Source organism: Centrocercus urophasianus, unplaced genomic scaffold, assembly GCF_019232065.1.
Source record: "Centrocercus urophasianus isolate 14NV4802_14NV808 unplaced genomic scaffold, USGS_Curo_1.0 seq_2, whole genome shotgun sequence".
Lineage (NCBI taxonomy): Eukaryota > Metazoa > Chordata > Aves > Galliformes > Phasianidae > Centrocercus > Centrocercus urophasianus.
Window position 1 is genome coordinate 13,350,119 of NW_024884755.1, and position 17,283 is coordinate 13,367,401.

Consider the following 17,283-nt stretch of genomic DNA (forward strand, 5'->3'; position numbering starts at 1 on the left):
AAAGGAAAAATGCATGGCGTTGTGTTCCCAAAGCGAGGGACTCGTCCTTCAAGTGGCAGAAAGCAGAATGCTTTTAGGGCAGGTGGCACTTTGTCATGGTTGATCACTTAATGCTTTTTGAATCATCTTTCCTTTTTCATCTCTTTTCATTTCCGTGTGCACCTCAAAGTCTGAGGAAATGCTAAAAAGGAATGACTTCTGTTTAGAGGAGAAGTTGTCGAGAGTATGCAGATGGATGGAAGGGGCATCACAGATCACAGAATCATAGGACCATCAAGATTGGAAAGGCCACCAAGATCACGTAGTCCAACCATGCTGTAGGGCCCAGATTTCAATGGGAACTAATGATCTACTGTGGTCATTGGAGGCCCTGCTGTGCTGGGACTGCTGTAATTCCATCACTAAAGTTATCTGTCTTAGCAACTCGGTTTGTTTGCTCTTGCTTTATATCAGACTTTTGATTAACTATGCCTAATTTTCGGTGTGCTTCCTTAATGAATTTAATTGTGGTGAAAATTATGGGACTTCTGTGTGGGTGGAGAGGAAGAGTTACAGAAAACAGATGCAAAGAGTATTTTTTGCTGTTGAAGTGCTTGTAGGGTCTATATGACCTATGGTTAAGAAACTCTCCATAGTAAGGTGAGGGAAATCTTGGCTGCTCCTGAAGCACCAGCAAAATAAAACAAGAAGGCTGTGTGAAAGTGGAAATTCTTTGTATTCTGGGCTCACAGATGCTACCATTAACTTCACAAAGGCAGTGCCAGGGAAAGGGAAAGGAATGGAGTTCATATCATAAAAATATAGTTGGGAAAACAAACTAATCTTCCAATCCAGAGTACAGCTTACATCCTTATTGATCCTAAACTGAGGCACAGTGCAAAGGGGATTTTAGGGAAGGCTCTGTTGCTGTCAGAGAAGTGGGCTGAGATAAACTGATACTTCTCTAACACTGGTGGTTCAGTGAAAGCCGTTTCATGATAGTGGTGACAGAAGAAAGGCAGGCAAGTGTCATTTCTCATGGGGATGATGTAGAGATGATTCCTGGCTGACTCCCTTAAGATACCTAATTGCCTTTATTTTTTAATTATTCCATCCTCTTTTGGAAAGATAGCGGCATTTTCTTAGATAAAAAATGACTTATTTTGGAAAGAGTGCAATCCTCTTTCAACTGTTCTTGAAAGAAACAGTAGAAAACATCCTTTGCAAATTATTTCTCTGATTAGAGATGTTTTGTCTATTGCAGAAAATTTACAGAGGTTGAATGGAGTTCATGCTAATAGCAAGGCAGAACTTACAGCCTATGGCTGTATGGCCCTCTGCTTCACAGGTACAGCTGCTGCAGGCACTGAATTCACATGAGAAATTCATTCAGGCTGCAATTGCTTTTTTTGATGGTCATATAAAGCTAAGGTATGCATGGTGTGGGTACCTGCCAAAAGAATCTGTAAGTCCTGGCTACAGAAGTTGCTCACTCTGAGGTTCTTGTACTTGAGAAAGTTAACAGGAGATTTATCTGAGGGAGTTATTGTTGTTATTATTATCATAACCATCACTAGCTATAGCACTATTAGGTTTTGTGGATGAGCTGCAACTAATTCTTCACTGCCATGTGATCTTAAGGGATCACCACTTACATCTGAATTCTCAGTTTTTACAATTATAATTACTATGTTTCTAAAGACAATATTTCCAGTAACTAAGAGGTATTTCTTGATTTTCCATAATACATACCTCTTTCTACAGGAATAATTTTCCCTGTGGTCTACGATCTCAATAGTTGACGACAAAGCAGAGGTTCCACAGCATTATTTCCAGATGCACATAACCCTTTTTTGCACTGTTCAGTACACGTCTGTGCTTTCAGAGATCTTAATTCACAAAGGTACTTGGCTACACTCCTAGCTTTAGGCAGTTGAACAGTTCCATTGTCTTTACTGGGATAAGTGCTGTGTTTTGAGTTGAGTGCATGAAGAGACAGAGAACTTGCTGAAGGCAAAAGGTTATCTCAGCCTTTGTATAGGAGTTTGGTAGTATTTGTAAGTACCAAGTCTTTTTGCCCAAATAAGTTTTGTGTAGGAAAGTTCACTAATTTCCACATCCAGACTGTAAGCCTGAAAGTGCTTGTACAGCCATTAAATCCACTGTATGTAATCCAAATGTATGGAGTCTCAGAAGCTGTAGTCAATCAAAGTAAATCATTTCATATTATTGCTACTCATACATATATTTAATCCTGAACAACATCTTCCTGTCTCATTTAATGATTAATTTGGTGAAACAAATTCTGAAGTATTTTCTGCTGGAATTATTTTCCAGACAAGAACTGCCCTGCAGAACATGAAATGGAGCTGCAAATGTGCACAAAGCATGTGAAGCAGAGGCACTTGGCAGTGATAGGCATCTTCTTTTGCCATCAATTAATTGCCCTTCAAAAATGGTCACTTAGCATGAAGATTTGTACAGTGGGCATGCTTGACCCCCACTTCTATTCTGCTGTTTGACATCTGCGTGGGCTGACTGTGCAAGCAGTGTTCAGACTTCAGAATATGTAGGGTTCTGGGGCATAAGGGGACAGGACACTGAGCTATGGTGTGATGGCTCTGGAAAGCTAGGAAGAAGGATAAATATCCTGGCAAAGAAAGAGAGTCAAATTTAGCTCAAAATCAATTAGCCCAATCCATCCTCTTTGTAAGATGGAGCCCCATCCTCATCAGCAAAACTGTCAAGAAGGAGGGGAGGTAAGGATGAATATTCACAGCATAAGTAGGCACAGCACAGAGAAATAGGAAATGATGCAAACTCAGTTGCAGTCCTGTGTTGATGTACAGCTGTGAGGAGCAGAGACACATTGAAATCAAACAGAGGAATGTGAGTGCTTTCTTGAGATGGACGGGGGCATGAGATGGTAAAACTTTGCTCACTGCAAAAACTGTGCTGAAAAATCAAGCTGCAATCTGCCTGTGCTGGTGCTGGAGATCGTGCTGAGTGTACCTGAGGTGGGTTCTCCACGTTAACACGTCTCAGCCATTTCTAGATCATTCCCTTCTTTCAGGGAAGTCCTTTAGTGACTTGCCCCAGGTGTGAACCATGTATGCATTTGATTTTATTCCCCCACTACCGGGTGAGCACGTGGCCAGCCTCATTAAAAGTTGCCCCAAGGCCTTCAGTGCTTCTATCTTGCATTCAAAATACAGATTCAGCATTACTTCAGACACAGACCCCCCACTCATTCTGCACCTCGGTGGGCGCAGACGGGAGTTGTGACAGCACAGTGCTGTGCCAAAACCTGAGCTCGTGTATCCTCCAGCGTGCGAGCTGATGCTTTCACTGCTGCCACATCGGCGGTCACCTAAATCACACTGTAAAGACCAGTCAGTGAGGAAAACCAGAATTCTCCAAGGAAATCTTTGAAAAGAGAGTAGGGTAGAGCTGACTTATGGGCCACCATGCTAATAAAAGCAGAAGCAGCAAATGGCAGAGGTGAGTGAGAATAGCTCGCATTTTGTGAGAGTGTTGCGGCGGAAGGGTGGGTGGATGAGTGCTCAGAGTGCAGTGAATGACGAGCAGACCTCATCTGGGTGATGTTCCTTTAAGAAAGTGACCTCATCTCTAATGTAAACTGCATATAGAGGTATGTAAACGTTTTTACTGGCTGTAAAAATTTATAGTCAATAGATTTACCATCCCATAAAACCACAGAGGAATAACGGAATGGAAACATGCCTGTGTCCCATGCTAGATTCTGCGCCCTGAGCTTCCACCTCCCTGTGTCTGAAGCAGGGCTGTCTGCAAATAGCTGCATCCTATGGGCTGGTTGTGATCTCAGACCAGTTAGCAAGGTCTGTTACAGAGATAACATGCCTGAAGTCCTTTTCACGCCTTGTAGCTGGATGACTGTTACAACACCCTTTTCTTTTTTAAACAACCTTCAGAGTACACCACCGTAGATGTCAGATCTCTCAAATACAGTGAATTGTTTGCATGTGTATTTTTGGTTTGCTTAGGGTATGGAAGGGATACTTCCTGCTTTAATCAACATTAATGGAGCCGGGCTGAGAGCTCCCCACAGGTGTGCCATATGTCATTGCTTAACTTGATGGCAGCACCACCTGTGCCATCCTACCCTGCCATTCCCCATCACACCCAACTCCTCAGAAACTACACCCAAAGTTTTCATACGGTTTCATCCCAGTAAATCAAGCAGTTTGTTTTTTCTTTTTTTTTTTTTTTTTTTTTTTTTTTAACATCTCTAGGGAAATGCACTTTAAGGACACACAGAGCATATAGTGGGGAATTTTTTCCCGAAGCCAAGTGCTTGCTGCATCATGTCCATTCCCACTGCTGTCAATCATTACCCAGCCAGCACATTATGCAGAAGGTGGAGCTGTCAGGCAGTAGGAATAAAAGGTAAGAAAAGCCAGAAGGCTCCTGCTTGTTGCAGATGCCAAGGGTGAGTGAGATTATGTCAAACCTTTACAGTCCCCTCTCCCCGCCCCACCCCTCACCCTGCCCCTATATAAGTGGGCTGCAACCACCAGCACCTACTCTGCCTTCCTGCCTGGTGCCTGGGTGATGGATGTTCTCCCCAGCAGCCCCTTGGGATGGCTCTGTGTGGCCGTCCCTGTGCTTTTTGGGCTTTGCTTGGCCAAGAGGAGATACAAAGCCCATGTGCTGCTCCGAATTGTGCTGCCTGCCTTGCTGGGACTGCTGTGTGTGGCCGTGCTGGGCATGTGCTGGGGGCTCATAGTGTTCTGCAGTACATGGCTCAGCTGCTCGGTATACCTGGATGCAGGGCCACTACCTGTGGGTGACAAAGCCGTGCTCATCACAGGTAAGGGGCTTGGGGAACAAAGATGGGCTCTGCATGAAGGTGTGCTGGAAAAGTTTCTGCTCTTCAGGTTGGAATTCTCTGAAATGTGTGCTTATAGGCAGTGCTTCTAGTCTCTTCTTGTTTTACTTGATTTTCTGGACTTGTTTTCTTTCTTTTTCCTCATTCTGAACTTAAGTAGAAAAACATCTTAACAGATGCCATTATTTTAAGTATTTCATTTAATCCTTACAAGTAGCTTTTCAGATATGCTTGTGAAAATGTCTGGTTGGAAAGAAAGCCCACGAGAATACTTACAATGGGCTAATTGTTGAGGAGAGATGTTAATTTCTGGGAGCCCTCAAAAGACTCCACTCATGCCTTACTTCAATTTGCTGCACTGGATGCTGAGGTACCGCTGTCTTCTGATGCACTGTGTACACTGTGCCTGTAATTCAGGGCACTGCTTTGGTGCTGTCTCTATGACACAAAGTGTGTTTGGGAGTGAGTGATTTGCCCCCCTGGCAGGGGAAGCTCAGAGCTAATGACTTCGCTCTGTTCTAATGCTCTGAGCTACTCAGAACCCCCTTTGTTTTTCAGGGGTGGCATTTTTGTAGTTTTGTGGCTGTACTCTTGTTTCTTCTGAGACTTTCAGTGTTGCTGTCTGTGTTAATTAGTCTTCTGAAGTGGAAAGCCCACCTACTCATTCTTGCACTAACTTAAAAAAAAAAAAAAAAACCAAAAAAAACCCCACATTTTTTTCTGTTTTTCCCTATGGAAAGCTGAGTCAAGTCGCTTTGGATGATTGAGCTATTTATTATAGTATTTCACTGTGTTTTATAGGGACTCCTGGAGGTAATTTAGAGCTCCCTGACAGCACTGCTGTGGGGATTAAATACAGAACTTGGAGCACAGGGCAAGCATGGGATTTCCTCTCTTTCTTTCACAGCCAGGGTGAAGCCTGGGCATGGGAAGGGGCAGTGCTGCTCTCTGTGAGCTGTCAAGCAGTTCTGTGAGCAGTTCTTCAGGGAACACTTCAGAGCTTATCTCTAAAGGGCCAGAGTTTAAAACAGTACCAGGCAGGGAAGAGCTCTGGGTTACGATGCAGTGACTGTCTGCTTTCTTTGTACCTGTGCTGCAACTGTCCCAAACAAATACAAGTTCAGACACCTCTGGCAGATGATGCAGCTGCAGAAGCTCTTCTGGGTCGTCTTGAATCCAGATGGTATGCAATCAATCAGACCCTCCTCAATCAAAATGAAAGTTTTAATCAATGCGATTCCCAGTTGCTCTGCCTGCAGTGCTTACCACCCTCCCCCAGCTTTTGTGAGAGAAGACACAGGTGCACAGTGCCCTTAAATCAATTTTGGGTCCTTTTCTCCAGTTTAGAAGAGACCTGAGGCAGGTATTTCATGGGAAATGATTTCCTTGCACCATCTATCCCTGTATGGAGTGCTGCAGCTGCCCCGTGTTGCCCACGGCTGCCTCTGGGTGGAGCACACAGTGACCTCAGTGCTTCTCTAGGGGCTTTCAGATGTGGTTCTGGTCATCGTGTACTGCTGCTGTTTGTAATTCACACCAGCAACTTGCCAGCCTGGTTGTCCAAATGCCCTTTCACACAAGCAGCTGCAGGTGTGTGAGCAGTCTGAAACACAGATGGAACATTTCTATTTACCCTCATGCTGGGACTGAGTGCTTTGCTGTCCACAGCTGTGGCCCCAGGCACAACTGGGTTTTATAGACCCAAACTGAAGATGCAGGGTGGCAGGATTGTGAAATTCTTGCCTTGATTTTTTTGTGTGTTGAGTGGGATGAACTTCTCCAGCTCAGTTGGTCTTTCCCTTCCTGGGGGAAATGGTGCCCTGTGTTCCTGATGCTCAGGGTGAGTTGAAGAGAAGTTCTTAGTAATGACTTGGTTGCGGTCTGTACTGACTTCCTCTCTTAAAACAAGTTTTCTAGTGATTCACAGATGGCTGTTTTGTTTGTGGGGGAAATATCTAATTCCTCTGCTCGCTCCCCAATTCAAGCTGTGTTGTAGGGCTTTTTCTTGTGGAATATGCAGCTCCATGTCTGTGTCCCTATTGGAGAGGATGGAGGAGTTGAGATTTGAGCCAGAAATCTAATTCTCAGTAGAAGAGAGAAAGACAGAGCACCCCTGCTTAACCAGAAATCCATCACGTCTTTGAGGTATCTGCAGGCCTCCTCATGTTTCCTAGGGATTTCCAGGAATGTAGATTTGTTCATTTCTTCCAGACCAGGGCCGTGAGAAGTGAAATGTGATGGATGTCATGGTCTGGTACATTGTCAACAAATGGTGGATTTTAAAAATGCCAGAAAGCATTCTTTAAAGAAGGGATTCAACAGAGCATGAGTAATTTGTTTCAACATGTGCTGATTGATCCAAGCACTGAGTACATGTTTCTTCCAAATCACCTGGAATTAATTTCTTATCCACCTTTCAGTACTAAAGTCTCATGTAGGAGATAAAACCCAGAAATAGAGATCTAGCACATGTTAAGATGAGTCTCCTTGGCACTCAAGCTCTGTTGACTGAGGATTATGAGTGCAGGAGCTGGTCCATTATCAATGGTTGTAATAACTGCCTTTGTGTACAGCAATTGCAGATTAACCCTCATAGCTTTCTGGTAAGGTTACATGGGGAGACTTGCCCTCCTTTGCAAATGAGGAAAAGGCAAAAAGCCAACTGAAGTCCCATCCCTTTGTTTCATGTGAAGGTTTCCACCCATGTTGCAAATGGCTTTAGAAGTTGGGCTTACTCAGTGGGAGGATATGTATGAGCCTGATTGTTGCTGTGTACTTACTTTAGTGATGTCTTGTGCATTTGGCAGTTTGTTGCTTTATATGTAAATATAAGCGTTTACAAAGTTTAGGAATAAGTCTGATACTAGAGAAGATTAAAAAAAAAAAATCTGATGCAAGTTTGCACAAATCAAATAGCTGGTGTAACTTGGTTTAGCCTAAAAATGCCTTTCTGGAGTTTCCTTAAGGCTTGAAAGCTTTGAATCCTTTTGCAGCTAAAGACAAAGTTGCTTAGCTTTAGCTTGGTGGTAGCCTGCGGCTGAAAGTATTCATCAGAATGATTCAGAGGGTAGATATTTGAATAAAACAACACAACTTCTTGAATTAAGATATATAATTCAGTTGAATTGCAATGCCCTATATAATGCTTTGTCCAAATGAGATTTCACATTAAAATCTGGATTTTCTTTTTTTCTAGGTACTTTCTTATCAGGTTTCAGTTTGTGTTTTGTATTAAATCAACTTTATTTTTCTGTGTGTAAGGAATGAGTCTTAAAATCTCTGTGGGACAGAGTAAGCAGTTACTCTCAGCTCTGAGTGAGAAGGGGATGTTCTGTTGGTATTTACTGAACATACGAAGGACCAGCTTCTCACCTCTTTACACTCTCTGCTCTCTTTCTGCTCTCATGCATTTCAGTCATTTCCTTTCATCTTCCTTTTGGTTACATCTGTATGCGCTTTCAATCAAAGCTGCCTCCCTCTGTGTTAGTGATGATGATGACTTAGACTTGAAGTGTCTTCTCTGTCCTTGAATTCTTTCAGGAAGTGACACTGGGATTGGACATGCATTGGCCAAATACCTGGATAACCTGGGGTTCACTGTGTTTGCTGGAGTTTTGAACAAGGATGGTCCTGGAGCTGAGGAGCTGAGGAGGACCTGTTCCCAGAGGCTCTCTCTCCTACAGATGGACATAACCAATCCCACCCAGGTCAAGGAAGCCTACCTGCAAGTCTCAGAGAAAGTGCAAAACACAGGTACAGCTTTTGTGGCATTGTATGGGATACTAATCTGTCTCTTACCTGTTGGCTTCATCGTGTCTTACGTATGTGGGTTATTTCCACCCCAAAGTCTGTGGCAGCTAAGGCATGTGTATTTTTGTTTTGTCCTCTTCCCAGGGCTCTGGGGAGTTGTGAACAACGCAGGCATCCTGGGCTTCCTTGCTGATGGTGAGCTGCTGCCCATGAACACATACAGGCAGTGCATGGAGGTGAACTTCTTTGGGGCTGTAGAGGTGTCCAAGACCTTCCTGCCACTACTGCGGAAATCCCAGGGGAGGCTTGTGAACATGTCCAGCATGACAGGTGAGCTGAGAGCACCAAGGGAGGGTCTGGTACAGAGGAAAAGCAATTGAGGTCCTTGGCATAAGGGCTGAGGAAGATGTTGGTTGGTCTCGCCCATAGACATGCCCAAGGAATTAGTACTTAGGTAATCAGTGCAGGCTTCTGTTGAGTAGGCTGTTTTCAGAAATCAGCCCTTGAAGAGGAGTTTAAAATAATTTAAAAAATAGACTGCTATATAGAACTATAAAACTCTGTTCTTGTGTTGTAGGTGATAGTTGCTGTGAGGGATAGTTCTGATTTTCTTCTAGGAAGATGGGCAATTTTCTAGAACGCATTCCAGTAGAAGTCTGCTAACACCTCAGTTTGTGCACCCTTGAGCCACACCATGGTGATGCCCAAAGGTTTTTTGACTTATGCTAGGACAGGTATTCTTCCACTTAGGCTGGTTACAGCCAAATGCTCAGCTGGGCTATTTTTTTTTAATACAGTGGATTGAAATTCAAGTAGAAATAGATTTGGGATAAATTCATGACATTTGCGTTTACTATAAATGCCTTTATAATATAACTTTCTGTTCTGGGATGACAGCTGAGTTGAAGGTGTAGGAGGGGGAGTAATAGCAGTATCTCATAGCATTCCTGCTCCTCTGCTGTTGGCTCATTTGAAAATGAGACCTGCTAGCACACGATATCATGATGCTGGAAGGTATCCTTGCAAGACCTCTTCAGAGTTTGCCATATCACCTGCTTTCCAATTTTTCCTTTGTCCTGTCTGCTTGGGTTCTCACTTGTGTGTAGTTTGTGTCTGCTTGAATCCTGCTGTATTGCCAAGGCATTACCTTCTGCTTGTGGCTTACCTTAAGGATGTGGCATCAGCCTGGCTGTGGCATTGTCATCTTCTGTCTTTTTTCAATTCCAGGAATGCTTTTGTACATGCAGACCCATCTTAATGGCTCATTGCTAGCAATGAAGTCTTTTTTTAAATTTTTTTTATTAATGAGGGACCATTGCCCTTGCAAGCTCAGAAATACAGGACAGATCTGCTTTCTGAGCACCCAAGTGAAGCTTGTATTTTAGGTGTTTTGTGGCAGATGTCTTGATTCTTGGCACAAGTCCTCAAGCTGTCTTGCAGGGATAAACAGATCTTTCCTATTCTGAATAATTTGCTGTTAAAGGAGTTAATAATGACCTTGCTTAAACTATAGATGTTCACAGATGTTCTGATTTGGGTAAATAGCTTCCTCTCAACATGGGGTCTGAGGGTCCTTTGGTAAAATATCAGCAGAAAAGTTAGTGAGGTCTGATTGTGCTGAGCCTATTCCTGCCTGCAGAGAGCTACATTAACTGGATTTGAGGTTACCCTGACCTGAGAGGGAGAGCATATGTGATTCAATTGGCTCAAACCAATTGAAACTCATCTTTTTTCAGTTGCATACAGGAGAAAAATTAACGTATGATTGGCCTGACTTCTTTTCCAGGAATGATTCTGCATGTGGAGCTCCTGTAGTATCCTGGTTCTTACAGTTAAAAAACAAAAACCAAAAACCTCAACAAATGGCACCGGTGGCTGATTAGGAAGTTTGCCTACATTCAAAGATTTTCTTTTAAAGCTTCAAATATACTCAGACAGAATGTTATGCCTGAAATGGAGGCTGTCCCAGAGGTTTTGCTGGGCTGCCGATGCAAGCAGGAGTGGTGTGCCTGAGGAAAAGGGGTGCCTGGTTTTGTAAAGCTGGAGTTGAGATTACTTGCTCTGCTATAACTGTAGTTTATAATAGGAGCTTGAAATTCATGCTATTGACAACAGGAATAGCAGTATTAATCTATCCTTTCACTGTTTTTATGAAGTAAAGCATTATCTGTGTTTTGGAAACCAGCCGTTGTATTGCATTTGAGGGTAAAGAGTGCTGCAAATTACACTTCATGTTTTCTGCTGTAGATGATATCTTACAAGGAGTTACTGAGCATAAATGCTATAAGCAACTGCTAATTTACAGCTCGCACTTTTTTTAACCTCCAGAAAGAAATGATTCCCTCACCGACTTGTCTTTAACCTCAGTGAGAGCCACGTAATTCTGGTTGTGCTATAATCTTCCTTCTAAATCACTGAAATAAAGGCTGGAAAGAGCCAGTGTTAAGCTTTATCATGTTTATATTGCTCCTGCAGGAGGCATTCCGCTACCGAGGTATGCTGCATATGGAGCATCAAAGGCAGCTCTGTCCATGTTTTCTGGAGTAATGAGGCAGGAGCTTTCCAAATGGGGAATCAAAGTTGCTGCAATTCATCCATCAGGCTTCAGAACAGGTTGGTGTCTGACACTTTAGATAGTTCCTGCCTCTCTTTTCCCGCAGTCTCATGTCCTCAAGGAGAGCTCTGAATGAGTCTCAGCACTTTCCTCTTCCTCATGTTGATTACAGAAATTAAGGTGTGTGCACTTTTGACTGCTGCTCCCCTCCAGGTCTCATATCTCTGCCTTGTGATCCAGGGCAGAGGAGTGAACTCTTTGCTGTGGAAGTGCTTGAGCAGAGGTCTGTATTAAACAATACTGTAATCTTGTTATACCTTTCAGGTGATAGTGCACAGTTTGTCTTCAGAATCTCTCTGTATCCTCCCTCTGGAGGGGAGGCAAAAAAAAAACCCCAGACATGCTCAGTACTGCCTACTCAAAGTTCTGGTGACTTCACAAAGAATTCCTATGCCAGTGAAAAGCAAAACATGTATTCTTTTCATAAAAGCTCTCTCCCTTGAATGCTTCCCTTCCCGTGTGACAATGGGCTCTGCCAATATCCCCAGGTTTCTACCTTCAGGAATCTGCTGTGCTATTGCCAGACTCTTAGATGGGAACTTCACCTGTCAAGACAAGTCCCAGTGTTGGTGCTGTAAATATTTATTTAAAGATAGGTCTTTATTTGCAGTGCTTAATTCATGATTTATGCAATAAATGCATTGGAAAGCAACTGCTTTCATTCTTACATGATGAAAATAACTTGTTTTAATCTAATACCAGCTTCATTCTTCATGAAACAGCTTATTAAAATACCAGTGCCTCTCATAAGAGTGGCACTGGGCCAACCCGATTTAATCTTGCCCATCTTACTTTGCCTCTCTCTTCTTTCAATGAAGTCTCCTATTAATAAACACTAATTAGAAATACCTGTTTAAAAAAAGAGTAAGGACAGAATGACATGGGAGGGAAAAGATACTGCCTCTTTTGAGTAGAGCTGGTAACAGAACAGTGTATTAACACCATGCAGGTGTAACTAACCAGGTGTTTTGCTCTTCCCTTATGCAGTTCAGAACTACTGTGCCTCGGGGCTCAGTGGTGGGAGTGCTTATTGCCTACAAATCATGGCTTAATTTTTTTTTATAATCAACCCCAAACTCACTTTCAACCATGGCGTTACTGCTGCAGGTATCCAAGGCACTTCAGAGCTGTGGGTGAAGCAGGAGAAAGAGCTGGTGGAGCACCTCTCAGTGGATGTGCAGCAGGACTATGGCAGGGACTACCTGCTGGGGCTGAAAAACTACCTGCTGCGTATCCCTATGTACTGTGATGTTGACCTCACCCCGGTGCTGAGCTCCATCCTGCATGCACTGCTCGCCAAGCGACCGCACGGCTTGTACACCCCCGGCAAAGGGGCTTATGTGCTGCTCTGCATCTTCTGCTACTTCCCACTCTGGTTCTATGACTTCTTAGTCAGTAAGTCGCTGGGACTTGAGTCCATCCCAAAGGCGCTGAGGGCATCAGAAGCTGAGAATGAGGACCTCTAAGGTATCTACTGGCATTTATCAGATTTGTGATCACTGTGGAAAGAACTCTGTTTTAGGGCTCTGCTAATTGTTGTACTGCCTTTGGTATATGGAGTTTGAGTCGCCTTGTGAGTGGAGTGAAATCTCTGTGTTAAGAGCAATGTTCAGGAAAATGGTGAATAAACAGATAGGAAACACAGGAATGGTCTTTCTGGAATAACTGCAGTGTTTCCCTGTCTGTCTTTGGTGTAAGTTATCTTATGAGGTTATATAGCCCTTGTCTGCTTCAACAACCAGTACCAACACGTGGACAGATATCTAACCTGATTTTCAATCTTTTAGTTCACAACCTTTCTAAACCTTAGAAGCTGCATATTCCCATCACTTGAAAGACTTATAAATGTTTAATGTACATCCTTTTCACTGCAGCTTCAGTATTCCTTTCTCTATGGTTCTCTTGCTGTTGGACCTGAGACATGATTGACTTTTTTTTTTTGCCCAAGTTCTGTGAAGTATTGTTGTGATGTTTATGATGTGTCCTCTCTGGACTGAGCAACACAAATAGCATGGGGGGAGAGGAAATGAACAAAGACAGATGAAGATTTTCACCAAGATGCCAACCATCTCTTTCCTGCAGTGTATTACTAATAACAGTGGTGTTGGCTGCTAACTTCATGTCACTGTTTAGCCTATTTTGCTGTTTCTGCTTCTTTATCTGTAGTAACTAGTAAATTGATCTCACTTCTCTCTAGATAATACTTTATTCAGTTTTGTGGTTAATGAAGATTCATGATTGTTCACTTTTTCCTGAACACTTGCCTGTTTTTTCCTGTGTTTTCACTTGTCCTGTGAGTCTTGTGCTTTTGGTCACTCCTCCTGAATCCATTTGTGGTTGCCCTCCTCAGCATTCCATAGAACCCTTTCCTACACCTGAAGTTGAGCAGTACTCTGTTTTCCTACCTGGTCCCCTTCTTAGCATCACTTGGCTTTGTAAGGCTGTAATGTTCTGGAACAAGCCCCATCCCTGAGTTCCCTGTATCTTGCTTTGCTTCCTTTCATGTGATGAAGAGGAGAAGCTGTTAAGTTCTGGGCTTTCAATATAGGAGCATTTTTCCTATCCTCATATTCTCATCTTCTGTTATAATCCTACTTGTGATTACATAGTCCTGATCAAAATCCAATTAAAATTGTGCTTGTAAACTTCTGTCTCCTTTGTGTGCCTCATACAGCAATACCAGACTCTCTTTGTGCCCAGAGGATGCTCTGCAGACTTCGCTCGCTGTTTCAATTTGTGTCCTGGTTTGGAAATCCTCCTTTCCTGTACACCCTGTTGTTATTATTGCTTTTATCTATGGTGGCTTTGCTCCTTGTGGGTTTATATCAGTCCCACTCATAGATGTTTTTTGTGCCATCCTTTCAGGAAAGTACAACAACAAATGTTTCTCGCTCAGGAAGTCTGTGACTGTTTCAATCTCTGTCCATTTCTACCTTTTATTTACTTCCCAAAACTCTTTGATCTGCCTCAAAACGTATAATAAAATGGATTGCTCTGACTCTTCTGGCTCTGTCTTGACCTTGTACGCTACTGGGGACGGCTACAACCAGCAAGGGCTGAATCCTGGCTGCCTTCAGAGTGAGGGAACTGCCTGACGCGTCGTCTTGTCTCAGTCCTGGATGGAGGTGTTTGTTTTCCACTTTGCATCAGTTGAGCTGTAACTTGGGTTGGCTGGAGTTTGGCCCTTAGGTGCTTGCAAACATTATAAACCCAAATTCCCCTTGGCAGCCAGTTCACTTTTTATGTGGCAATATTCATAATAATCCTTAATCACTGCTGCGTTATTTGGCAGCAGTTATAAAATGCAAATATTTCTCTCCTTTGCTTCCTTAACAGAAATATTACCTTTTGTGTTGCAGACCTATAAAACTAGGTGTTCACGTGTAGGATTTGATTTTTATTTTTAAATTATTTTAACTTTTATTTCTTGGGAAACTTATATTCTAAATAGCTATTTTATACCTCCTCACCTAATGAGGAAGGTGCTTTAGCCAGTCCCAAGTGATTGTGGGCTCAAAGGTTGCTAGTGTTTCATTCCTATGGGGACTGTACTTCTGTTTTTTAAGGATAATTGTTGTAACATATTATTGAATTATTCGTCGTTTAACAGTTGCAACAATAAAGGTGATTTTTCTGTTGTTAATGGCTTAACTTGAGAATAATCCAAGCTGAAAATGGCTGGTGGCTGTGAGAACAGGAGAATAAATTAAGGGAGTTTGTGGCCAAAGTGCTTGTGTCTGTATTAATGTGGATGCAGCTCCTGCTCTCAGGGACCAGTGTCCAGATGCTGTGCTCCTTCCCTTCCTTAAGGGATGAAGCTATTTTGGGAGTGGGAGGAGAACAAGGGAAATGGTATGATGGTTGATCTACTTAAATTCATAACTTGAGCCTGTTTTCAAATTCAAGTCTAATGAAAAGCATCAGAAAACTGAAGAATGTGGCTGCAGCCCGACAGTGGGGGATAACAAATAACACTTAATCAGGTAAGTAAATATTGAAAGCCCTATGTATATAGTTTAAAAGAGGTTATATTCAGCAAAAATCATGATTTAAAAACATTTTATACACCTCCCTCTGCTCTAGCCTGTGGAATGCATGTTGCGACTGAGGAGTAAATGCTACCTGCCACTTCTTACCTGGGCCATCTCTGGCTCCCATTCTCCTAGTCTGCATTTACTTCTCTGGCTCACATCTTGTCTTGGTTAATGTGAGCAATTGGTTTTAAGATATGTAGCCTTGGTGAAACAAAAGGTGAGTTATAAAGTCTTCATTTTTTTAATAACAACTTTATTCTAGTTCCCTCTCTATGGGCCCCTTGATGACAGCATGTCTGATACGTGCTTCTAGTTTTGCACTGCAACCTGAGAAGACAGTGAAATATCAGGCATCTTTGTGGGAGAAAGCTGTGGTGAGTGAGATTTTGTGGCCATCTGCTGAGGGACCATCTCTGCATCTCTAGGTGCATGAGGCTGTGTGTGTGGTTGGAGGCAAGGAAGGCAGTTGAAGTGTTGAGAGTTACGGTGCTCAAATGAGGGCTTTGGAAAGGGACTTGGGGTTGGGTAAAACTAGTGGTTTATGCACCCAGAACCGGGGTGGGTTGCTAAGAATTGTTATTAACTTGTATGGGAATGGGAATTAATCCCAAAGATGCTTTCATGCTCTGAGTAAGAGGGTGAGCAGACCTGCTGCTCCACATCTGGCTGCCTGATGCTGGTACCTTGGTGAAGCTTATGCAGGACTTTTGTAGTTCATGCCAAAGCCATAAAAACAGCATAACATCCATCTCTATGTAACAATCCTAAAGCCAATTTTTCATTAGTAGAGGCTAAACACAGGAATGAGGAGGAAGAAGCTGCTTTTTCTCATTTAATGTGTGTGATCAAAAGCTTAGTTATTTCTAAGTGGAGTGATTTAAAACATAAGTGACTGCTGGAATGACTTCATACCAGAAAGCACATGTGAATGTTGGAGAAATCTCCATATTTTGCCAGTTTGTCTCCCTGTTATCCTGAGAAGAGAGAGGTTGATTTCTAAGTTCCTATAAATGAGTGCCCTGGCCTGCAGAAGGATGGTTTTGCATATAGTTAAGAAGTCGCATTCTGCTGTACACATTCTTTGTCAAGAGGATGCTAGCAGGGAACTCTCAGGTCTTGGTAATATCAAAATAATCCAAAACCAGATGCAGAACTAAAACGGGTCATGCTTTGCTCTTTTGAACTGGCAACACCCATCTGTGTATGTGAGTCCTTGGGAACTTACAGATGTTTGGAGCAAAAATGAGTTTGGCAGAGAGACCACTTCTGGGAACCTTTCTGGTAAAAGTTTTGCTTGATTTTCTATGGCTGTGTTTTGCGAAACTTTGGGAATCCAACTGACTTCCAAGAACCAATGGAGTCATCACATTAACACAAATACTCAGAAGACTTACTCTGAAATAGATTTGGGCAGATTTCTTAGATTTCTTCAAAGGAGAAGTGTTCAGGCAAGAGGTCTTGACTCTTGCAAGGTGACACAGATTAACAAGTTTTCTTCCTTTTTTTTCCCCCTTCTTTTCCATCACTTAGAAGTATTAGGATAAATAAATGGAAAGTAATGGTACTGCCAGGAGCCATCCAATGCATTGAATCCTGAGCTGCCTGAGGTGTAATCATTCCTGCTGAAACTTGTCAGCAGAACTCCCTGGTATGCAGGCACCATCGCAGGCAGCAGTATTTCACTAGCCATTGCATTCATCATCCAACTGGAGGATTAGGGCTATAGCTATTAGTGTATACAGGTGTTGTGGTGGGCTTTTACCACTGTAAGAGCGGTAATTACTTTGATTTTTAAAGCGTGCCCAAATCATAAACAAACATTGCTGACATTTCATGGCAGGAGACAAGCTTTAAATAGGATAAATGGGTTTTGAGCGTGTTGTATAGGTCATCGTAACCTAAAGTAATGAATCTAGATTAACAACCTTAGTGGAAGTAATTGCTGTAATATAGATAGTCTACATAGGTTTAATGCCTGGGTTACGTAGGTTAAACAAGCCTAAGTCTATATGCCTGTCCATCTTGTTGCCTTTGGC

The 17,283-nt window shown here is 42.7% G+C and overlaps 1 protein-coding gene across 1 annotated transcript; it reads left to right on the plus strand.

Moving 5' to 3' along the window:
- Nucleotides 1-4,572: 4,572 nt before the first annotated feature.
- HSD17B2 (hydroxysteroid 17-beta dehydrogenase 2) lies at nt 4,573-12,729 on the plus strand. Its single transcript, XM_042821725.1, has 5 exons — nt 4,573-4,831; nt 8,390-8,602; nt 8,744-8,929; nt 11,075-11,212; nt 12,321-12,729. The coding sequence occupies exons 1-5, from the start codon at nt 4,573-4,575 to the stop codon at nt 12,677-12,679; spliced, it is 1,155 nt and encodes a 384-aa protein (XP_042677659.1). The 3' UTR covers nt 12,680-12,729.
- The last annotated feature ends 4,554 nt before the right edge of the window (nt 12,730-17,283 follow it).

What these genes read in the sequence shown, in the direction of transcription:
- HSD17B2 (XM_042821725.1), top strand. Translation starts at nt 4,573, where the DNA reads ATGGATGTTCTCCCCAGCAGCCCCTTGGGATGGCTCTGTGTGGCCGTC. An exon ending in GAACATGTCCAGCATGACAG is followed by an intron (nt 8,930 to 11,074) that starts GTGAGCTGAGAG and finishes TTGCTCCTGCAG; the next exon opens with GAGGCATTCCGCTACCGAGG. An exon ending in TCCATCAGGCTTCAGAACAG is followed by an intron (nt 11,213 to 12,320) that starts GTTGGTGTCTGA and finishes TTACTGCTGCAG; the next exon opens with GTATCCAAGGCACTTCAGAG.